At 50.2% G+C, this 24094-nt stretch overlaps 2 protein-coding genes across 4 annotated transcripts; both read left to right on the forward strand.

Moving 5' to 3' along the window:
- The first annotated feature begins 1194 nt into the window (after positions 1–1194).
- MON1B (MON1 homolog B, secretory trafficking associated) lies at positions 1195–11412 on the forward strand. 3 transcript variants are annotated; one of them, XM_068992395.1, is made up of 6 exons: positions 1195–1281; positions 1697–1854; positions 4167–4487; positions 5025–5844; positions 6217–6364; positions 8970–11412. In XM_068992395.1, exons 2-6 carry the CDS (start codon positions 1707–1709, stop codon positions 9177–9179), a joined length of 1647 nt encoding a protein of 548 aa, XP_068848496.1. In that variant the 5' UTR covers positions 1195–1281; positions 1697–1706; the 3' UTR covers positions 9180–11412. The 3 variants fall into 3 exon arrangements, with proteins under 3 accessions (XP_068848496.1, XP_068848498.1, XP_068848497.1); XM_068992396.1 differs by lacking the exon at positions 1195–1281 and having other exon boundaries at positions 1618–1854; XM_068992397.1 differs by lacking the exons at positions 1195–1281; positions 1697–1854; positions 4167–4487 and adding an exon at positions 1443–1481 and having other exon boundaries at positions 5027–5844.
- Positions 10496–22006, forward strand: SYCE1L (synaptonemal complex central element protein 1 like). The gene is made up of 8 exons (XM_068992228.1): positions 10496–10556; positions 16514–16576; positions 18101–18160; positions 18350–18445; positions 19275–19329; positions 20867–20930; positions 21760–21829; positions 21915–22006. Exons 1-8 carry the CDS (start codon positions 10496–10498, stop codon positions 22004–22006), a joined length of 561 nt encoding a protein of 186 aa, XP_068848329.1.
- The last annotated feature ends 2088 nt before the right edge of the window (positions 22007–24094 follow it).

Raw genomic sequence — 24094 nt, forward strand, 5'->3', positions numbered from 1 at the left:
CTGAAATCCAGCCATTGTTCACACCCCTCAATGCACAACTGCCTACACGTCATTGAGCTAGTGTACTGTAGCAGATGGAACTTAAAGGACCAACCCTCCACTGAGCCTCATGTGGGACTGATCACCGATGGAAGCAGCTTCATGGACCAGAAATCATTGCTCTGACAAGATCCCTACTAAGCACTGAAGACGAGGGACTTTCACTATGCATTCTCCCTGGTGCACACTCACGGGCAATCTGGAAAGAATAGGGGCTCCTCAGTCAAACCGTCAAGACAGAAAGCATGCTTATGAAATCCTGTCACTATTGGAAACGGTCCATAAGCCCTCCCAAGTGGCCATAAGGCCACCAAAAGGGTGAAACTCATACAACAGAGGGCGAATGGTTAGCTGCCCAAGCTGGAAAAAAGCCAGCAAAGAAGGTGATGATCAAGCCTTGCTGGAGTCAAGGAGGAATCAGGAGCCTGCCAAAGGCACGCCCACAAGCGCCCCGGTCAGGCCTGGGCTCCTAACCTGCATAGTCTCGCCCACAGAGACCCATGCTCGGAAGTGAGGTCAGCTCTGCCTTTCGCGCGTTTGGGCAGGGCCTGGTCAGCCTACACATTGTCTTTGCAAACTCACCCTTCTGCGCCATGAGCTTCCCTTTTTCCAGAGGCCGCCAAGCCCTTAGCTGCCTGAATCCCCAGACACCCACAAAAACTTCCTGCCTCTGAGAGGCCCGCCTCTCGCCTTAGCAACCGAATTCTTAAGTTGGCCAGCCTGCGCACGGTACTCCGATTGCGGGCGGCCCTTGTCCGTCAAGCATTTTCTCTCTGTCCAGTGTCCACTCCACCTTCCTGCCCCTGCCTTTCCTGGAGGATAACGGAGGATGAAGTTTCCTCCATTCTGGCGAGTCCCACCTATCAAGACTTAAGCTGCGAGCTTCGGAGAGGAATAGGCCCCAGCCTTCCATTGGGCCCGGAGAAATGTCAGTCAAGGGATGGGCGGGTCCAACAGCGACCTGACGCAAGGTTTCTGTGGCGACACTACTCAGACGGAATGGGGCGGGACGACCTCAGGGGACCGGCTTCGCTGTATTGGGCCAGAGGCGAGGCAGTCCGCCCTCCGTACTCCGGATTGGCTGAGCGAGAGCCGCGCCCCCCTCACGCCGGCGGCTTTCGCACGAGAAGTGGGCCCATTTCGCCCCAGTTGTAGCCACACGTGCTCTCGCGGAGAGAGTGAGTGCAGACCGGGCCGGCCAGATCCGTCGTAGACCCGGGAGCAGCGCGGGCCACTTCAACGGTGAGGGAACACGAGTGGGCGGGAGGAAGGAGGGGTCTGGCGCCCGGAGGGCGACTAAAGCTCCGCAACCGGAAGTACCTTCAGAGAGGTGTCGCACCCGGAAGTGTGGCAGGACGGCAGCCACACCCGGAAGTGTGGTGCTTCCGGGGCTACGGGAACTAATGGTACCTGGCCAATTGAGATGCAGTGTTAAAACAGGGGTTTGTATATCTTTATTTGCTGAGGCTTGGCAGAGCCTTCCTTTGCGGGAAGTGTTGGAGGTTGCAAGTATGTGGTCGTGTTTTTGAATGTTTCATCCTGTTGAAACGCCAGGAGAGAACGAGCCCCAGGAGTGTGTGCAAGGAGGCCAGGCTGAGTAAAAGCTTTTAAGAAGTTTCTTTTGCTGCGGGTCGCCCTCCATCCCACCCCCCCACAGGGATGTGCAGATGGAGGCCGGAGGAGACACTGCTGCCCCAGTCCCTGGGGATGCGGAGGACTTGGAGGAGATGCGGTTCCCCAGTGAGGAGGCTGAAGACGGTGGAGGGGTTCACAAGGACTTACCCGATCCTGGAGATGCAAGCTTGGAGAAAGCAGGTATACATTCCCTTCACGAGGGTCTTGGAAGGAATTCCTAAGGGGTGTTATTCTTGGGGAAGTTTCTTGGGGGCCCAGAGAGGAGTCTTTGGGACTCAGGGAAGTAGTTTAAACCATGCTTTGGATCAGTGGGAAGTCATTGGGGACTCGAGTTGTAGTTTAAATCATTGAGGAATAAAAAGGAAATCAGCGAGTGTCAATGGATGTTCACTGGGGAGGTGGTGTGAATATAGGCCCTTGAAGAATCAGAAAGGGATCAGTTGAGGTTAGAGAGGGACCCAGGGGGTTTAGGCTGTTTAGATCAATGATGACCAAAAGAAAGTTAATATGGTCAGTGAAAGCCACTCAGTCCTGTCGGACACTTTGCGACCCCATGGACTATGCAGTCTATGGCATTCTCCAGGCCAGAATACTGGAGTGGGTATCCTTTCCCTTCTCCAGGGGATCTTCCCAACCCAGGGATCAAACCCAGATCTCCCACATTGCAGGCGGATTCTTTACCAGCTGAGCCACAAGGGAAGCAAGCCCTAATATGGTCAAGGGGGACTATTTAGAAGTTAGTGTCTTTGGGGGCTTTAAATCACTGAAGTGGGAAAGGGGATCTGTGGAGGCCAGTGGACACTCAGTATTTACATCTTTAAGGAGTTGATGGCAATTATTGGAGGGAATCTTTAAGGAGCCAGATCTTAGTGGATTTAATGGTGATCATTGTTGGAGAGACAGTGGACATCAGTGAGACAATTAGAGAGTCAGAGGACCAGTAGGAAAATCTTTGAAGACCTCAGCGTATATATAGTGGTATAAAGTGGAGGATTAGCAGAAATCATTGGGAAATGAGTGCTCATTGACCACTTTGGAATTAGTGGATGTTGATGGAGTCGTTGGAAAGGATCATTGAACATTACTGAAAATCAGTAACAGGGGTTGTCTTTGAGAACTTGGGAAGTATTGGGAGGAGGTAACTGGGGACTGTCAATGAGAGAGTGAGGAAATATGAGGTCATTGGGATTTTATGGGGAAAGTATTGATACATAGTTGCCAGTGGATAATACTGGTTGTCAATGGGGATCAGTGGACATTGACTAAAATAAATGGGAGGGTAGTCAGTAGAGGGCAATGAATTTGTGGATTTCACTGTTGAATGTTAATAATGGCCATGGGGAGGGCAATAGAGGTCATTAAAAAAGGCGATGGCACCCCACTCCAGTACTCTTGCCTGGAAAATCATGGACAGAGAAGCCTGGTGGGCTGCAGTCCATGGGGTCGCTAAGAGTTGGATACAACTGAGCAACTTCACTTTCACTTTTCACTTTCATGCATTGGAGAAGGAAATGGCAACCCATTCCAGTGCTCTTGCCTGGAGAATCCCAGGGATGGGGGAGCCTGGTGGGCTTCCGTCTATGGGGTCACACAGAGTCGGACACGACTGAAGTGACTTAGCAGCAGCATGGTGGTTATTGTAGGGAGGGGGTGGATATCAGTGAGGATAAAGGAGAGTCATATCAATGAGAATAAAGGTCAGGGGAATCAGTAGGGGTCATTGGAAGCCTTGGATGTTAATGGAGGTCAATGGTGGTCATTATTGGGAATGCAGTGGACATGGAGTAGATTAAATTGTGGGTTGGGGCAGTCACTGAAGATCATTGAAGATCTAGGTATTAGTTATGTTAATGTGGGGTCACTGAAATGTTACCGAGCAGCGGTGGGAACGAATAGGAAGTGGGGCGAGTCCTAAAGATCTGGATGTTAGTGGATCATCATGGCAGTCTTTAGGAGAATTAGCGGTCTTCCCCAAGAATGTAAATGGGTGACCAGGAGAGTCAGTAGTGTCATTAGGGTGAGTGGACATCAGTGAGGATCAGTAAGGGGTTAGGGTGATGAGGGGTGCATAACTGCTGACACAGATGATAGTAGATATAATGGTGGCCACTAAGTAATGAGCAGATATCAGGAGAGTACATGAGGGGTCAGAGTAAATGGGGGTTCACTGAAGATGAAGATATCGATGATCATTCACAGGTGTTGGGGTGCTTTGCAAACTTGGGAATGGCAGTTATTGAAAGGGGAATAATTATTTGGTAGGGAAATAGAGGGTTCAGTAATGAAAGTTAGATGGGCTTATTGGAGTTTTTGCGGGGGAGGTCATTGAAACCTAAGTGTTAGTAGACATCATTGTGGGGCAGAGGAGACACCTGGAGGTGTGTGTCAGTGGCAGGGATCACTGCAGGGCTGGTAGGGATTTGCTGGTTCTGTGGACACATGGGGTTAGTGGGGGTCCACAGGCAGATGACTTACTGGGGGCTCCCTTTCAGGATCCAAGACCAAGGACCAGTCACCTGGCCTGCTGCTCCAGTCAGAGGCTCCATCATGCACCTATGGGCTCTGGAGCCCCGCGGCCTCCGAGGGCAGTCCTCTGGGCGGCCCTGAGATTGGCTCGGGGGGCCCAGGTGGGGACCCGAGTGACGAGGACTGGCGCAGCAAGCGGAAGCACGTATTTGTGCTGAGTGAGGCCGGCAAGCCCATCTACTCGCGATACGGCAGCGTGGAAGCCCTGTCGACCACCATGGGTGTGATGACAGCGCTGGTGTCCTTCGTGCAGAGTGCAGGAGACGCCATTCGCGCCATCTATGCTGGTGAGCAGAGGGGCAGGAAGCAGGATAGGCGACAGTGACTGGGGCCTTGGCTGGCTGGCAGGAGGCTGGCTGCCTAGGGCACTATGGAGCTAGTTAGGAGTGAGTCAGTGTGTGTGGAAGCTGGCCAGGCGTCTGTCCAGGGGGTCTATCTGTCCGTTTACCCTGCTGAGTTTTGATTGATCAACTCACCGGGATATAACTGGCTGGATACTTCCTTGTTGTCTGAGAGCCTGAGCGTGGGAGCTGTGTGAGTTGGGTGTTTTTCTCGCTGTTAGTTTTCCTTTCTCCATCTTCCCCACTGCATGCTGTATGCCTGATTCTTGACCATCCCATCATATCTCTGCAAGTGTCCCAGCTCCCCCAGTTTGTCCTTACCCTAGTCCTGGTGTCCTCTGAGTGACAGAGTGGGCTTGGACCAATTGTGTGTGCCTTGTTGGGGGTGGGGGTGGGGGGCGACTGTGGAAGAGCCCCATGTGACCCCCTCATGCCACCACTGACCCATCTCCCTCCGACCGTCCCTTCCCTCCCCTCCCCCAGAGGACCACAAGCTGGTGTTCCTACAGCAGGGCCCGCTGCTGCTGGTGGCCGTGTCAAGGACTCCTCAGTCAGCCGCCCAGCTGCGTGGGGAGCTGCTGGCCGTGCACGCCCAGATCGTGAGCACCCTGACGCGCGCCAGCGTGGCTCGCATCTTTGCGCGCAAGCAGAACTATGATCTCCGCCGCCTGCTGGCCGGCTCGGAGCGCACCCTGGACCGACTTCTGGACAGTGTGGAGCGGGACCCAGGGGCTCTCCTGCTGGGCGCTGTGCGCTGTGTGCCTCTGGCTCGCCCACTGCGGGATGCGCTGGGCGCGCTGCTCCGACGCTGCACAGCGCCCGGCCTGGCCCTCTCGGTGCTGGCGGTGGGCGGTCGCCTGGTGACAGCCGCCCAGGAGCGGACGGTGCTGGCCGAGTGCCGGCTGGACCCCGCCGACCTGCAGTTGCTGCTGGACTGGGTAGGGGCACCGGCCTTTGCGGCAGGCGAGGCCTGGGCACCTGTGTGTCTCCCCCGCTTCAATCCTGATGGTTTCTTCTACGCCTACGTGGCCCGCCTGGATGCCATGCCCGTCTGCCTGCTGCTGCTGGGCACCGACCCCGAGGCCTTCCATGACATGGCCACCTGCCGGCGCCTGGTCGAAGAGGGCATGCACTCGCTCGGAGCCATGCGTGCCCTCAGGGAAGCTGCCAGCTTCTCAAATGCTGCATCGGCCAGTGCCTCAGCCTACAGTGTGCAGGCTGTGGGCGCTCCTGGCCTCCGGCACTTCCTCTATAAGCCGCTGGACATCCCTGACCATCACCGCCAGCTGCCCCAGTTTACCAGGTGGGCTCTGCCCCCATGGGCATTTGGCTGGGTGGGGAAGCTTATCTAACTGGAAGGTTCAGCCGCTCAACAGACAAGACTCTGGAGAGAGAGCCGGCCGTGCTCTCCAGAGATGCAGTAGAATGGGTCTCTGCCTGATGCGGGAGTCAGCCTCCAGCCTCAAGAAGTCCCCTGTCCTGATGGAGAGGAGCACCCCAAGGCTCCAGGAATCCCCATGTTTGATAGGGAGGTTAGGCCCGAAGAAGCCTCCAGTCTAACCGGGGAGGAGGCTCAGCTCCCTTACTTTAATTGAACTCCCTAGACAGAGGGGAGATGGGCCAACCAAGAGAGCTCTGGACTGACCCTATCCCCTACCCTCCTCCGTCAATGCAGCCCCGAGCTGGAGGCCCCCTACAGCAGAGAGGAGGAGCGACAGCGCCTGTCTGACCTGTACCACCGCCTGCACGCCCGGCTGCACAGCACCTCCCGGCCGCTGCGCCTCATCTACCACGTGGCTGAGAAGGAGACCCTTCTGGCCTGGGTGAGTTGAGCAGGGCTCTGAAGGAGTCGATTCCCATGCTGCAAGCCTCTTTCCCTCCGCTATATCCCCTCCAGCCACAGCAGCCTCCTTTAAGCACACTACACCTTTGCCTGGGCTGTGGTTTAGTATCCGTCCCTGTCCCTGTCACTCCACGTGTCTTTGTTTTTAAATATGTATTTGGCTGTGCTGGGTCTTTGTTGTGGCATGCAGAATCTTTCTTTAGTTGTGGCCTGTGGGCTCTAGTTCCCTGACCCGGGACCCAATCTGGGTCCCCAGCATGGGGAGCTCAGAGTCTTAGCAGCTGGACCACCAGGGAAGTTTCCATGTGTCTTTGAAACCCATCAGTCTCAGTGTCTGAAACCTCTTAGACTCATTGTTCTGTTGACCATTCCCTCATTAATGTCTTCCCCTCTCAAGAGGTCCCATTAACTACAGTCACTTTGCCTGTCAATTTCACATCAGCCCCACCCTCTGGCCGTGGGTACCGGTTGAACTTTGATTCTGTCTGTCCCCTGCACTTGAGCACTGCAGGCTTGGTTCCATGCTGTGCCTTCCACTTGGGGTAGCCTTCCCTGTGGTCTCTTTAGGACTGCTGTCCACGCTTCTGGTAAAGGTCAGCTGTTCAGGGGGTTTGGTCAATGTGACTCCATTGGAGATGGCTCTTCCCTTAGATTCTGACGTTTAGTGCACATTTTTTAACTCATCTATTGCATGTCTATTATGTATCAGGCATTATTCTGAGAATTTTATTAAAAATTTTTTTGTTGTTTTCATTTTCAAGCAACTTTAAACTCACAAAGGAGTTGCAAAAAATTTTGTGAAGTAGGTCTTTGACTTAGTTTCTCCAGATGTTAACATAACCAGGGGAACTCATCAAAATCAGGGAATTAACATCAATGCAATCACATCTTATCCACAGGCTTCATTCAGACTTCACCAGTCGTCCCACTCACGTCCTTTCAGTGGCCCATGATCCAGTCCAAGAGCACATATTCAGATTGATTGTGTCCTCCTAGTCTTGTTTATTCTGGAACATTCCCTTGGTCTTTTTTGTCTTTCACAACCTGGGAATTTTTAGGAAGTACCAGCCAGTTAGTTTGTAGAATGCCCCTCAACTTGTTTTTTACTAATAATATTTTGTCAGGTCATGCATCTTGAGCAAGCCTCTTGCAGAAGTGTCAGATGTCTTTCTCTGTGTTGTATCAGGAGGACCATGACATCACTGTGTCCCAATGTTGACATGACTCCTGTTCACTTCGTTAAGGTGATATCTGCCAGGTTTCTCCACTTTATAGTTAGTCTTTTTGCCATTTGTAATTAGTCAGTATCTTGTGGTGATTAGGTCAGTGTTTTCTTTTTCACCATATTTTCATCCACTAATTTTAATATCCATTGATGATTTTTGCCTGTGACAGCTGTTTCTCTGGCATTTACCATATGGTGATTTTTCTCATTTCATCCTAATGTCTATGTTTATTGGTTGAGATTCTGCTGTATGAAAGAGCTTTCCTTGCTCTTGTTTATTTGTTGAATTTTAAACTTCATATCATGGATTTTTTTTTAATTCAATGAGCTAAAATCTTTTCCTGTCTTTTATTTTTGTGCTCAAACTCTTGCTTAGTCAGCAGAAGCCATGGATTTAGCCAGACTGGCCCCTGTATCTTTTTATTTTTTCTTTAAATAAAATTTTTGACTGCTCTGTGTAGGCATGTGGGATCTTAGTTCCCTGACAGGGATCAAACCTGTGTCTCCTGTGGTGGAGTATGAACCACTGGACCACCAGGAAGCCCTCCCCCTATGTCTTTCTGACACATCTGTATCACTGCTTAAGTTCTTCTTACTTTCTGGCAAAAGATAGTCCAAGCTTATTTTGTAATTTCTCTGTGCCTGTCCTGAAAGCCACCATCTGTCCAGTGAGTCCTTGAACCTTTTAGTAGAGGATGGTATTTCAACACCAGAATCTGGTAGTCCCAGGATTTTAGATCAGGCGGTCAGGAAATGACATCTAAGTGGAAGGGGAGATCACAGGGCATGTGGGTGTCTCGAGGAACAGTACACCTGGCAGAGGAAAAGGACTGTGCAGGTGCCATGAGGTGAGGCTGAGCCTGGCTGTGTCTGAGGAACAGCAGGCAGAGGCTAGAGTGGCTGGCACGGGAGGAATGAGGGGAAGAACAAAGACGGTGTGGAAAGGTGCTGGTGACCGGATCGGGTTAAGCCTCTCAGGTTGGTATGAAGATTAAGTTGAATTAATCCTCACGTCACACCCAGGCTACAGATGATAAAAATGTAAGAATGTGGAACTTAGAACAGGACTCTGTATACAACAATTACTCATTCAATGCTAAGCACTCTTGTCATTATCTCCAGTCCACAGATGAGTGAACTGAGGTCCAGAGAGGGAATATGCACACACACATAGCACCCAGTTGAAATCACTGGTTCTGGCTGATCCCCTGGCCCACTCATGATACAGAAGCATCAGCTTACCTGCTTTAGCACAGTGGCCAGGTTGGACAGAAGACAGGTACGGGGCTAGGGTAGGATGGACAGCACTGAGCTTGGCTGGCTCGGGACCAACTGACCATGTCTCCTCTCAAACCCGCAGGTGACCTCCAAATTTGAGCTGTATACCTGCCTCAGCCCCCTGGTGACCAAGGCAGGTGCCATCCTCGCAGTGACCAAACTCCTGCGTTGGGTGAAGAAAGAGGAGGATCGGCTCTTCATTCGTTACCCACCCAAGTACTCCACACCCCCAGCAGCCCCAGCGGCTTCTACGGACCAAGCTTCCCACAATGGCTTGTTTGCTGGCCCTTGAGAGGCAGAGCTTCCAGACTGGGCAGTGTTGAGAACCACCGCCTTGGGCTTTTACCTTCTGTCTTCACCCTGGAAATGGGGCAGGGTTGGGGGGTTGGTGGTGGTAGTATGTCTGTGTGTGTCCAGTCGCTCAGTCAAGTCCAGTTCTTTTGCAACCCCACAGACTGTAGCCTGCAAGGCTTCTCTGTCCATGTAGTTTCCCAGGCAAGAATACTGGGGTGGGTTGCCATGTCCTGTGGGTGGTCCCAGTCTCCCTGGGCAGTGCAGCAGGATCTGGGGAGCTGCTCACCAAAGACACATGGGTGGCAGGGTGATTGCACACAGGTGAGCAGGCTGCCTACGCAGTCCCCTCATGCCCCTCCACCTCTGGGGAAATCCTTAAGACTCCCTCTTCCCCTCCCTCTGCCTTCACCTTCTCCACTTGGATGGTGTTCCAGCCTCTGTCAGGGACCGTCTCCACGCTCGCTCCTGCGACAGGGGCCTGGCTCCTCCCTGGGATCTCAGCCCAGAGTGTCTAGGGCTGGCCAAGGTCTCTCTTGGTGGCCCAGGGCAGTTTTGGAATTGGAAATGTAGGACCAAGTCTGTGCCCTGAAACGGCCTGAGGATATTTTTAAACAAAAGAGAACTGCACATAAAAGGCCTAAAACCGATATCCACAAGGACATTTCCTTTGCCCTTCATGTGCTTCATCTTTACCCAGTAAAAAATGACCCCATCAGTGCTGGCTGCTGCTAATATTAATAAGAAGGTGACCTCCAGCGTCCACCTGCCTATGTAACCCAGGGCAAAGTACCCGACTTCACACAGTGACTGAGATCCAGAATTTTTACACAGATCCACTTAGCTTCCACGGCCCATTCTGTTCATTCGTGACCGCTCATAGGCTGTTAAATGAGGATTTGTGAAAGGGGACTGCGCCACTTGTGCACCACCACACAGCACCTGCACAGTTGTCCGACTCACAAACCGCACGACCCAAGCAAAGATGAGAGAGAGAGCGAGGCCTGCCTGTAATTTCTACGTGTATGTGCAACACTCAACACCCCAACAACCAAGACCCTAGTCCTGCCTCGGGTTTCGCTAAGCTGGAGCTTGGAGCCTCGTGCTGCACGTGTACGTGCTAACTGTCGTTCAGAGATCTCTGGGTGGCCCACTTCGGTGAGCTGATCACCCGTCGCTCTTCACCCTGGTCAACTGATGCGCAGAGACGCACTGGGCACGTGCACGCTGTACCGCCTTTCTGCCGTCGTGTGTTTTTGTTTTGTATTTGTTTGAACCAATCACCAAAGCGCACGCGTATGAGCTGCGTGCTGGAAAATGGCGGGGAAGCTGGAGCCTCGGGAAGTGAAGTCGCCGGAAGTCGTGGAGGATGGTGAACGTAGTGAAGGCAAGGGGCCTCTGGCATCCAGGGTCGAAGGGAGGGAACCTTCGTCCCCTTGCCCTAGTGCAGTGGGTAGTCACTCCGTCGTGTCCGAGTCTGCAACCCCATGGACTCCTTCGTTCAGGGGATTTCCTGGCAAGAATTCTGGAGTGGGTTGTCTTCTCTAAGGGATCTTCCCAACCCAGGGAAGAAACAGATCTGCATTGCAGGTGAATGCTTTGCCGTCTGAGCCACCAGGGAAGCCCTTTGTCTCCTTACAATAATGAAATACTGGTACCAGTACTTAAAAAAAAAAAAAAGAATTATAAACTGCTGTCCAACAAAGCGGAGATAAAAACATGTATAATTCTCAGCATCTAGATTAACTTGTCAATTTTTTTGGTTATACGTGAGTTAAATAGAATACCTCAGTATTCATCTTTTCAAACAATAAAGGGGTGGATCTCACAAAACCCACTCAACTGCTGCCACATCTAAGAGAACTTAACAGTAATTCCAATACCGTCATTTCACATCCTCCCAGCACATGCCACACTTTGCATGGACTCTTAAATATTAATCGTGGATGGCCACTCTCAAGAGAGCTTTTCTCCCGGCATTTTGTTAATACTGACGCCCCCTATCCCAGTGAGAGGAAAGACAGAATTGTTCTAGAGGGAGCTGGAAATTGCAGTCTAGGCAAAAGAGGAAAATTGTCGAAGACAATGATCCCCCGCTATGCCACTAGCACTTTTTTTTTTAACTATAAAAATTTTCAAAATGTACTTAAGCACAGAAAATAAAATGAATGCCCATGTACTGGTCACTGTGTATTAACAGTTGTCAACTCCTTTCATCTATTTCTGACCTTCCTACACACTCTTTAGACCACCTTATTGATAATAAACACATTGGATTACATTTTTCCAAACACATCTATGCAGATGACAACAATGATTATGATTATGTACTTGTATATTGTCTGCCTTAGATTGTGAGCTTCTTGAGAACAGACCATTCATTACCATTTCCCCAGCACCTGAAACAGTGCCTACTTGGCAAAAGTAGGTGCTCAGTCATTTTATTTTTTATTGTATGAATAATGAAATAACACTGGGAGTTCTCTTAGATTATGGCCTCATGTTGAGTGCAAGCTTTCAACAAGATGCCAATAAATTGCCCTTATTAAGCACTTAATATAGCTGCCACTGTGGGGAGAAAAAACTCTAGTATTATTACATTTTTTGTAAGAAAGGAAGTTATGATTAACTTCACCAGCAATGGAGAAAATTGAAAAGCATATCAAGTTGCCCTTTCTAAACCATCCAAATTGGCTTTAGAACAGGAAGAATATCTGCTATTGATTACTCTGGCAGAACAGGACTTCTTTTGCCTTGATGGTAGAAGTGGCCAGCAAAGGCTTTGGTGGAGGCAGTTTGTCAGAATACGCATAGCATCTAAAACGCTATTTCTTATCTGTGGTCGCGGTGCTTGAAAATCATAGAATACACAGATGTGTGGACCAGGCAGGGTCACTGGAATGTTGATGGGAGCAAAACACAGAAACAATCATGGAAATGGCTAACTTTAAGTATATTCACGCTTTACGGAATGCCTATGTGGTGGACATTATTTTTTTTTAGAGGCAGGAAGAAATAAATTCCAATTTAACTCATTACAGTTAATTTTAAAAGGAGAAGATTATAGGAATTCCCTGACAGTCCAGTGAATTAGGACTCAGCACTTTAACTGCTGTGGCCATGGTTCAAAGATCCTGCAAGCCTTGCAGCACGGCCAAAAAAAAAAAAGTGGGGGGGGGGGTGGCGAACACCGTGATTCGTTAACACAGAGTAAGCTTCATAGGGATCATGTTCTTATGAGGGAAAGCAAGTTAGAATTAAGAAAGAGGCAGTTCAGTTATACAGTTATAGCTCTACGTGTGTTACATAGAAAAATGTCTGAAGGTTAAAGGCCCAACTGGTGACTCTGAACAAGGGACTTGAATTTGGGAGGTTGTGCAGAAGTGAAAGCATTTTTTTAAATTTTAAAGGAAAATGCCAGTAGTAATGAATAACTTTAAAATATAAGAGGGGAAACTGTTGAATGGCATCTGGGGATTGCACATTAATATTGGTCAAGTTATTAACACCTCTGTTTTGATGGTTATACTGGTAGAGTTCCCTTAGAAATATGTACTGGAATATTAAGAAGTAGTGGGTTATGATATCTGCAATTTGTGTGCAGAAATGCTCTCAAATGTGGAATCAGATGCAGGGGCAAATAACACTGTGGCCTGTTTCTACAGTTTTCATGTACATCTGAAATTATTTCAAAATAAAATGTTTCAAAGGGGCTCATACTCCATAGGCTGTTTTGTTTTGTCACACTGATTTTTTAAAATTTTTGTCAAGATGTTTCTTGAACTATTTAAAAGATTTACCGATCACTCATGATCTTACTTGGAGAAGGCAATGTCACCCCACTCCAGTACTCTTGCCTGGAAAATCCCATGGATGGAGGAACCTGGTAGGCTGCAGTCTATGGGGTCGCTAAGAGTCGGACATGACTGAGCGACTTCACTTTCACTTTTCACTTTCATGCTTTGGAGAAGGAAATGGCAACCCACTCCAGTATTCTTGCCTAGAGAATCCCAGGGATGGGGGAGCCTGGTAGGGGGTCACACAGAGTTGGACATGACTGAAGCGACTTAGCAACAGCAGCAGCATGATCTTACTGTGTGACTAGGACTCGAAATGCAGTGGAGAGGAACAACGGAGCTTTCACAGAAATGGTGGAACAAGCCAGCTGTAATAGACATACGGGGACAATCAGGGGAAACCAGATGTGTTGTGAGTATTTGGTGATATAAATGATCCGATGATTAGTGATGATTGTTAATCTTGGTGAGACTCTTAAACTGCAGTCATCTAAGAAAATGTCTTCTAGTAGTTGAGACTGTTTTTTTGAGATTCTTAATGAATTTCATCTAGGGATGAAATGTCATGAAGTCTGGGACCTACTTGAAAATATTTCAGCACACATACAAAATAGCTGAAGCAAATATCGGTGGATATTAATGATTGTTAGATCTGGGCAGTGAGTAAACCAGAGTTCATCACGGTATCCTATCTAATTTCATGCGCATTTGAAAATCCTCATAATATTAAAAACAAAACAAGTAATCACAAACACTTCCCTTTATTATTAAAGTAGATTTAATTTTTTAAATTCCAAATACTAAGAGTATTTGAAGAACTTAAAAGTATCCAGAGGAGACATACCAACCAGTGATACCAGAGAAAGACAATAAGATTGAGAGCTAAGAAGAGAAGGGAGTTGCATTTTACTTTACATATTTCTGTAGTGCTTGAATGTTTTTAGAATGTTACTTGGGTAAGTGAAAATTAAAGCAATACATGCAATACATCTTACCAAGATCTGAGTGTCTTCCTCAAGCTTGGAGTGACTTGGATAAGGGACTGTCGGTGAGAGGAGACTTTTACTTTTTACTCCTTGTTCTTCTACAGTTGTTTATTAAGTAATTTAAAACTTCAAATGCAAAATTAAATGAATGCATACTAATATAAGGGGAAAAGATGTAAAGAAAGTGAACATAATAACAAATATTTCAGCAAAATTTAATAAGCTCGAGTTAAGAGCCCCTGATTTACAGCATGAGTTTTAATGGCTGCAAAGAATTTTAGCCTATGAAGGTGCCATAATCAACTAAGGTATCTTTAAGTTGCTTCCATATTTTAAGATTATGGACAATGAAACAGTCTTGCCCACCATCCTTAATTATTTCCTAAAATAGATGCCTTGAGGTGGAATTTCTGATCCAGAGGAGTTGAGTAAGTTTTTGTATTTACTACCAGAAAGTTTGAAATGAAATAATGTTTTGGCCTATATGATTGGCAAAATGTTGAAAAAATATTTGAATGATAAGAGTATGAGGAAGGAGTCTTCCATGGGCCTCTAAGGGGAGGGCAACTTCAAAACACCAAATTTAGTAACATACATGCCCCTTGATCCATCCAGTAGTCTTCTAGGAATTCATTCAGTAACATTCTGATGCATGCATAAAGAAGAATGTACCAGGATCTAATATTAGATTGAATTGTGTCCCCTTAAAATTCATGTCCACTCGAACCTCAATATGTGACCTTATTTGGAAACAGTTTTTGAGACTGTATTAAGTGTCGTGTAGAATAAGGTTGTACCCTAATCTAATAACTGGTGTCATATAAGAAGAGGGAAATTTGGACATACAAAGATAGAATTTAAGGTGAAAGACACAAAAGAAAGACCCACGTAGAGGTATTGTTATGGCTTCTCAAGAAAACTAATGCAGACAGTCACTGTGGCATTATTTGTAACAGCAAAAACAGCAACCTAAATGTCCATCAATAGAGGACAACTTTAAAAGATCATTAGTATATATATTATCTAATAGAAAAATGCAGGGACTTCTCTGGCAGTCAACTGGCTAAGTCTGCACGTTCCCAATGCAGGGGGCCCGGGTTCAGTTGATCCCTAGTCAGGGAACTAGACCCACGTGCCGCAGCTAAGAGTTGACATGCTGCAGCTAAAGATCCTGCATGCCACAACTTGAAAAGCAGATGCCACATGCCGTAACTAGAGATCGCAAATGCTGCAGCGAAGATCCTGCATGCCACAAGACCCGTGCAGTCAAACCAATGAATATTTTTCAAATAAGAAGGAAAAATATGAACTGTGAAATGCCATTTGGGACATGACACCATCTTTATCAAAAAATGCTTGTATGTGGTTTGCTTGTATGTGATGTGAATGATCACTGAGTACACACAAATAGCCTGTCACACAGGTGGCCTTGCAGAGGGTAACTGAGGAACTTAGGTCTTGAGGGAGGGACTTTGCATTGTATACCAAGGTGGGTAAGCATTTCTTCCTTTACTCTTTGGCTGTCATATGTATTTTGTGAGCTTCTTTTCATCTTCTCTGCTTAATTTTTCTTAGAGAGCAAGCAGTGAGTCACTAGGAGTTGCCCTTTTCTCACTGATTTTACAAGAGTTTAAGATGTTGGTATTTTTACTGGTTTTGTTGTTGTTATAAGTAACACGGGCTCACTTTTAAAAGTACCTAGAAATATATGTGGCAAAATTACGTTTGAATCAAGACCTAAATAAAGTCTGTTCATTAGAGTTGATTGCTATATGTCTCATCTCTTAATCTATAGAGTTTCCTTTTCCCCTCTTTTCCTTCTTTGTAGTTTTTTTGTTGAAGAAACCACGTTGTCCTATGTGTGGAATTTACCAGCATCTGGATGATGCTGACTTCATCCCCATTGTGTCATTTAACATGTTTTCCTATTCCTCATATTTCCTCTGAATTGGTATTTCGAAATGGAAATCTGATACTATTCCTTTTTCTGTTTTTCTTGGTCGGGGTTGGGGGATGGGGAGCAGAGTCCTTCACAGGTGGTGTTGTGTTCTTTCATCAGGAGGCTCACAATATCCAGGGGCCTTTTGTGGATGTTAGCAGCCATTGCTAAACCATGTCCTAAACCCGTCGCTTCTTTCAGAATTTGCAAGTAGTGGCCTACGATTATTGGAAAGAAATCCATATGAAATCATTCTGTCCTGTCGCATTGCCTGCAACTTCATACTGATTGAGAACAGCAGCAACAAAACTGCCTCACTTCTCTCACCCCTGAATTTTGCTAAGGGTGGTGTCCTGCAACCCCTCGGGGAGAGCTGACCAGTAGAGGTTCTGAGTCACCCACCACACTCCCTCAGCCTCAGGGACAAAAGACAGGGGTCCTGTAGGGATCCTGCCCTGGCTGGGGGGCTGCCCCTTGGCCGACCCTTTGTTCAGCCCAGGGTGTTCTCAGAACCTGCGGAGACTTTCTTCCTCCCTGCCCAGGCAAGTGTGGGCCTTTCCTCAGTCCCCTCTCACTCTCACTGCATGCTGTAATTCTGGTTTTCATTCCACAGGTCAGACCGAGTCTTCAGAGAAGACCGAAGACTTGCTGGAAATGGTGAAAAAGTTGCAGAAAGGTCATGTGTCTCCTTGTGTCTGAGGCTTAGCTTGAAGAGGTTTTAAGACAGGAAGATGTGGTTCAATCCCCGACCCCTCAACTCACAACCTTGGGAAATTATCCCATTGCACTTTCTCCCTCTTATACCGTTTAGTTCTTTCAACCAAAAGCACAGCTTCGAAATTCAAGACATACAAGCTACTCCCCAACACACAAATGCATGTGTGCATACACACACACACACACACACACACACACACACACACACACCAGCCATCCATTTCCTTGACCCATAGGCCAGCAGCAACTATTTTTAAATTTTCTGGTATTTTTCTGGAGATTTAAAAAAAATCCATTTTGGGTGTATATTCTTTGTCCTTTTTTGTATACAAATGGCAGATGGCAACACAAACAGCTTTGCACCAGGCTTTGCTTGTTGATGGGAGACTGGGAGCCAGCCTGCATCCAGTATCTACGTCAGGGCTGGGGCAAAGTACTGGCTGGGTTTGAGGTTGGATCTCCCTCTCCCCTAGTCCATCAGCAGCTTAAAATACTACAATCCACTGGTCTGTTCCAAATAAATGAAAACTTTCCCTTCCCTGACTCTGTGGCTACAGCACTGGAGCTGCTGCCTAGGCTAAAATTAGGTAGAGGAATAGGGGGATTGAAAATGTAGAGTGACCCTAACCATCCTCCGTAAAACAAAGACCTCAGGGAGTCACGTCCTAATCAGCACCTCGGAGAGCACTCAGTCTCCAAGAATTCACAGGAGCTGGGGTTGGTGGCCTCCTAAAAATCCAGAAACTGACCTTCAGGATGTCTCGGGGTGGTAGTGACACCCAGCAAAGGTTGGGCAGATTTTCCCCCCAATTCTGCACTTTCAACCTTGAAGCCAGAGAGGACGAGAAGGGCTTCCGCATTCAGAGTACTGAAATTTGGACTGTGCGAAGTTAAAGATGACTCCCTAAAGAGGCAGTGATCTCCCTGTCATTGGAGAGTTTGATAGCTGTCTAAATGCAAGTGGTACCTTCCTCATATTTGAACACCAGAGTCCAGATACGCAGAAGCGAACCCACCTTTCCAGGCTTTCCATGCGGTGGGGGTTTTCAGGAGATGTCCACTGTCTCCCACCTCATTCAGAATTACATGCACAAGCCTCTGCCACGGCCCAGAAGACCCTGGGCCATCTGCCACCCCCACGTCTCCACCCTGCCTCCTGCTACTCCGCTAGCTCACTAGACTCACGCCAGCCCTCCCAGGCCCCTTAGCCGAATGTTTTAGGCATATGTCTCAGTCACTGCAGGGGCTTTGCATTCATGGTCCTTTTGCAGCATCCACTGCCACCAGCATTGACATCACAAATCTTTGCTCAGTGTCCATCTTTCCCACCCAGAATGCAGGCCCTGCAAGAGTTTCTCTTGCATGCTCCATAAACGCTGATCGACAGCAGCAGAGACACAGTGCCAACACCCACCCTGCTCCTTCTGCCCAGGACAGCCAGGCACCTGCCGTCTCTGGCTCAGTCTTCTATTTCCTTCTGCAGAGGGAAGCCTGGAGCCACAGATTGAAGACCTGATTAACCGGATTCATGAGCTTCAGCAAGGTAAACTCCGGGATCTAAGAAGGCCCGCTGGCCAAGAGGGGCATGGGCTGGGGAAGCCCCCGCTGCATCACCTGTAAGATCCAGGCCCCTCTGGACTGTCTGAAGGTGGGTTTACAGCATCCCAGTCTGCAGGATACAGCAAGGCTGGAGGCCACCTCACACTGTGTCTTCGTCCTTTCTCTGGCCCAGCGAAGGAGAAATCCAGCGAGGAACTGGGAGAAGCCCAAGCTCTTTGGGAGGCCCTGCATCGGGACCTGGACTCCTGTAAGTGGGACCAGCAGAAGGGTGCAGAGAGCTCGTGGCCAGTGCTGACCTCAGGGTCTCTGCGCAGGCTATTCCCTCCACCTTTGATGCTTTCGTCCTACATAACCCACATCACCTCGCGCTGTTTTGAGTCACCTTTCAGCTGAAATTTCACCCCAACAGGTCTACCTTGGCGGCCCCTTCTAAACACCAAATACCACCTCATCTTGCACGCACCCCCCAGTTTGATTTATTTCTTCATAGCTTTTATTCCTGCTTGTCATGGTGTACTTTTGCATTTCTCATCCTTTCCCCATTCTACTGTGCATGTGCTACACAAGGGAGTCCTGCAGTCCTTCACCCCTTCTTACAGGGCGTGTGGGCTCCCAGGGGGAAAAAGCTGGATCAAGATGGTCCCTAGCAGGAGATGGGTGCAGGGCCCGCAAGAAGACACTGCCCTCCCCTGAGGTTGTTTTATCTTCTGTGTGACCTGGGGCCTTCCCTTTGCATGAAGTTGCAGTCTGGGAATAGGATGAGGCCCCTGGAGACTCAAAAGTGTCCCTGTGTTTTCCAGTGAATGGAGAGAAAGTGCACCTAGAGGAGGTTTTGAGCAGAAAGCAAGGTATTTACCAGCCCTTTCATCCTCATTATTCTACCCGCCCCCCCTACAAAAGCCTGAAGTTCCCAGGCAGCCAGAGGAATCCCCCTGAGATCAGAGGCGAGGTGCTTCCCTCTCTGCTCAGATCTGCCCCTCAGCTGCCACCTGACTTGGAGTAAACACTGAAGTCCCCTCAGTGCCCTGGCCAGTGTGCTGTGAGGCCCCTTCTGCCCCATCTGACTCCTCAGAGCCCCCTGGTCCCTCTCCCTGCAGAGGCACTGCGGACCCTCCAGCTGTACTGCCAAAGGAAGGTGGAGGAGGCACAGAGGTAAGAGGTCCTGCCTGGTTCTTCCCCGCCTCATTTCCCGGCCTGAAGGAGGAGGAGGCAAGAGCTAGGGGAAAGAAATCTTAGACACACACTCGTTTTCCCTTTGTATAAAATCGAGTGGCTAGATGAGAGCCTCTCCTGCTTATCTTTGATAAGTGGTAGTGTTCAGCTGAACTCATTTAATCATTCATTGCTATTTCTTTATCAAGTGGATACTAAGTTCCATCCACTGGTATTATTTTAGGTCTTCCCCTATGGTTTATCCAGCTCTTCTGCCATCCAGAACATTTGTTTATCTGTCTGCTCATGTAGGCCCCCAGCCACCCATTTACACACCCATCCATCTACCGACCCATCCAACCACTCTCCCATACATCCAACCAACTATCCAACTCTCCAGCCAGCCAGCCAGCCATTAATCTTTCCAGCCTTCCATCTAATCATCTTTCATCCAGCCAGCCATTCTTTCTTTTCTCCACCTTTCCAGTCATCCATGTAGCCATTCATTTCTTTACCCAGCCATCCAGCCAGCCAGCCATCTGTCAGTCTTTCCTGTATTTCTCCATCCATCCATTATCCTTCCACTCATCATTTCTCTAACCAGACATCATCTCTCCAGCCTATCACTCACCTATTCAATTCACTGTCCAGCCACCTATCCATCTGTCTTTCCATCCTTTGAACCTTTGCTTAACACATTCTTGTGACCAGAGGTCTCACACCCTGGGGCATCAAGATTTTAATAACGTGGGAAAACCTGATGACAGATAGTTAAAGTGTATATATGCTTAATCACACCACACCTACCACTGTCCGAGGAGCAGATAGTGTGCAGTTATCAACCAGTCCTCACAATGACAGTCCCACCATTTTACATGTGAGGAAACAGATCCACAGAGGCTGAATAACTTGTATAAGATTATAGTGGAGTAGCAGATCCAGGCTTCAACCCTGGACTTCAGAATGTATGAAACTAAACCAATGTACCCTTCACAGGGATTTCTTGGAGAGCCACGGTTTGATGGGAGACAGAATGGACAGGGTGAGAGTGTCAAGAAAGGCTTATAAGGTTCACACTTGATTTTAAAAAAAGGAGAATGATAAAGATTCTGAACAGACTCCCAGCCCCACTCCGGCTAGAAGGCTTAATGGCTCATTCAGAGACTATAACTGAGGGTTTTCTTTCCTTTCCCAGGAACTACATGTTGGTGGAGCACACAGAGCAAATTTCTATCCAAAACTCTCAGATCACAGAGACTCAAGGACAGAGGAAGCTGGGGTAACCCTGGGGTGACCCTGGGTCTAGGGCTTCGAGTGGCCTGGTGTAGGGGATGGGAGTGGGGCTTGCCTAAGGGAGAGCTTGTTGGAAGGCAAGCTTGTTGCAAGGCGAGCTGTTGGATGCAAAGCCTGGAGGATAAAACCCATGAAGGGACTCCTAGCAGAGGGAGCCCTAGGCATAGATCTGAAGCCCCAGACTGGGCCAGGCTGGGTGTCAGTCCTACCCTGTGCTTGCTTATTCCTGGATGCCTGCCCCTAGGTTGCCCATGGAAGAACAGCTGGAGGATTTGATAGGCCCACACAAGGACCTCTGGGAATTCCACGTGAGCCATTATCATTGCCTCTGTTGAAGCCCCTCCTCCCCTGGCTCCAGCATGTCTGCTGATGGGCCCAGGGTCCTCCTACTGCTCAGGCCCAACGCCAAGGGGTGGTCCTTGACTCCTTTCTTCCTGTCACCCGCTCAGCTCAGTCCACTCAGCCACCTCTCACCAACCCCCACTGCCGCACTTAGCCTCCGGCGCCCAGACTGTTGCCCTGGCCTGTGCTAACCTCGCTCCCCTCCTGCTTGCCTAGAGTACTCATCCTGCAGTAGTGAGTGGGAACTCTGACCCAGACATGGCCAGGCCATCCCTTCATTCAGCCAGTGTCTCTGGATGTGTCCAGCAGCACTCCAGAGGGGCCAAGTCTTTGCTGTCCCCAAGCTGGTTAGAGACACAGGGTGGGCATGCCCAGAGTCTAAAACAAGAAAATAAGTCGATGGATCCTGTAATGCCAGTGGGGAAGTCCTCTGTGAGCAGGTGTCATCTGAACACAGACACGGATTAATAAGCAAGGAAGCCATGCAGTTGTCAGAGTGCAAATGTCCCTGGGAGGGAACCGTGCCTGGTGTATTTAAGGAAGAGCAAACCATGGGGCTGGAGGATGAAATAGTGGGAAGAGGTGAGGTTTAAGAGGTACACGGGGACCTGGGGAGTGACTGAGGGGGAAAGCGTCTCTCCCCGAGCCCCCCAGGCCCCAGAAGCTGCACACCGAATGAATGGGTAGCTGAATGAAGGCATGAACCCACTAATTCAGATAAGGACTTTCCGAGAGACGCGGAGGAGGAGAGGACCAGGGGAGCTGCAGGGACAGGGCTCCTCTCTCTCCTAGCAGATGCTGAAGCGGCGACTGGCCTGGGAGATCCGCGCCCTGCAGAACAGCAAGGAGCAGCTGCTCCTCGAAGGTGGGACTTGGGCCCGGGGCGGGGGCGGGGCCGGGGCGGCCCGCGGGAGCCCCGGCGCCGCCCACGACGCCCCGCCCGCCCCCAGAGAGGCAGGCGCTGGCCCGGCTGGAGGACGTGGAGCGGCGGCTGCTTGCGCAGCCCGAGGCCCCCGCCGCCCCGGCGGCGATCGGCGGGTGAGAGGGCCGGGGAGGTGGGCAGGGACCGAGGCCTGTCCCCAGCGCTGGCTCCCTGGAGGGCGGGGCTCCCCCCGCGCCCGGGCCTCCCGGCGGGTCCCCGGGGATCCTCAGCGCTCCTTCCCCGCAGGCTGAAGGCGGAGCCGGAGAAACTCCGGGGGGAGGCCCCCGCCCAGACCCAGAGCACTCCAGAGGACCCGGCCGGCGCTGGAGAGGTAGAGAGCCGGCAGGCGCGCCGAGGCAGAGCGGGCGGCCAGGGCCCGGGGTCCCTGCGGGGGGCGCGCGTGCGGGCGCGGGGCGTCCTCGGCGGGTGGGGACCCGGCCCGCCGCAGCAGGCCTGACGCCCGCCCCCCAACCCCAGCAGGCCGGCCCCCCACTCCGCCTCCCAGCAGGCCTGACTCCCGCCCCGCGCACCCCAGCAGGCCGGCCCCCAGCTCCCCAGTGAGGGCGACCTGGCGCCGCCGATGCAGCTGGTCCCGACGACCGCCGCAGGCCAGTAGGACCCACCCGGCCCCACCTTCCTTCAAGCTCGCCCGGAAATAAAGGCCACGTTTGCGGACCGTGCTCCTCCTCTGCGGGCTGAGTCTGTGGTCTGGGGTCTTTAAGGGTCGGGGTCGTGCCCCTCTCCTCTCGTCGCCCGAGGGGGTGGGGCGGCCAGGCAGCCTGTGCGGGGCCTCGGCCGGGCTCCGCCCGCCAGCCCCTTGGCGGGCTCGGGATGTCTCAGGGTCTGCGTGAGTGTCAAGGCCACTCCATTTCCTTGGCCTCATCTCGGATTCCTGAATTTTATCAGTAAGGGCTAAGATGTGTGCTCAGTCATGTCCGACTGCAACCCAGGAGCTGTAGCCCGCCAGGCTCCTCTGTCCATGAATTCTCCCAAGAATACTGAAGTGGGTTGCCCTTTCCTTCGCCAGGGGATCGTCCCCAACCAGGGATCCAGGGAGTCTTTTGCGTCTCCCGCTTTGGCAGTCTGATTCTTTACCACTGCGCCACGTAGGGAAGCCTCAAGGGCTAAAGGGGACGTGGCAAGAACTCACTGCAGGTCCTGTCAGTCTGCTGGGGTTCAGAGCAAAATCCCAGCCTGCAGAGCCCCTGCATTCCCCAACAGCTTCCTCCCAAGCCTCACCTCTCACATCCTCATGTGCGCTTCTAGCCGCACAGATGATTTTCCCCCCTTCTCCCAGCACTTCGTCATCTCAGGGCCTCTGCCCTGCTGTGTCCTCATCTAGGTTGCCGTTTCCCCAGTCTTCCCAGACCACAGAGCCCGTTAAGGATATCAGCTGCTCAGGAGGCTGGCCTGGGGGCCCCACTTGCTACTTACCAAGCACTGTGGGTTTAATAAGCATTTGCTGAACATCTGCTTGTGCCCCAGGCTCTGCTGTAGGCCCTGCTGAGTTTAAATAGCAGATGGGGGAAGATCTCAGTGAGGAAGTGGGCCAGATGAGGGAGGGTGCCCTGGGCAGCAGGGTTGGGTGGGCACAGGCTGAGTGTGTGGAGGGAGTGGGGGAGGGTAGCTGAGTTTGCTCTGTTTGAGGAGCATCTGGAGGAGGCCAGTGTGGTGACACAGAGGGAGGTGAAGAGGGATGGGAGATAATGTCAGAGAATCCCTGGCGGGCCAGTTCAGATGGCTCTCGTCTCTCTAGACTATTCTGAGCACAAGACCTGGCGCACAGCAACTGTCGGTAAATGTTGGCGATCACTTAGGACGATGATGAGTCATTATATCCCAGCCCACCTATATCACACAAATGGGGACAGCCCCGAGAGTCCGCTGACATCCCTTTCCTCCTAAGATTCGAATCCTGGCTCCCCTGGTCACTGAGTGACCTCAGGCAAAGTGTTTAATGTCTGCAAAACTCAGTTAAACACCAAAACTCTGCAAAACACCAAGTGCACAGAACTTATTATAAACCTGGTCAACTTCTCCTTCCAAAATCTCCCCTGAACCCTTAGCCAAGTGAAATTGCCCCTCGTGTGAATACAGTGCAATACACAAGGAGATGGTTGGCACGTGGGATTTCCTCTCTCAGACTGAACTCTGAAAGTGGAGACTAACTCAACCCAATTGGAGGAAACTCACATCTCAAAAGGCACA

Source organism: Capricornis sumatraensis, chromosome 20 (assembly GCF_032405125.1).
Source record: "Capricornis sumatraensis isolate serow.1 chromosome 20, serow.2, whole genome shotgun sequence".
In the NCBI taxonomy this organism is placed as follows: domain Eukaryota; kingdom Metazoa; phylum Chordata; class Mammalia; order Artiodactyla; family Bovidae; genus Capricornis; species Capricornis sumatraensis.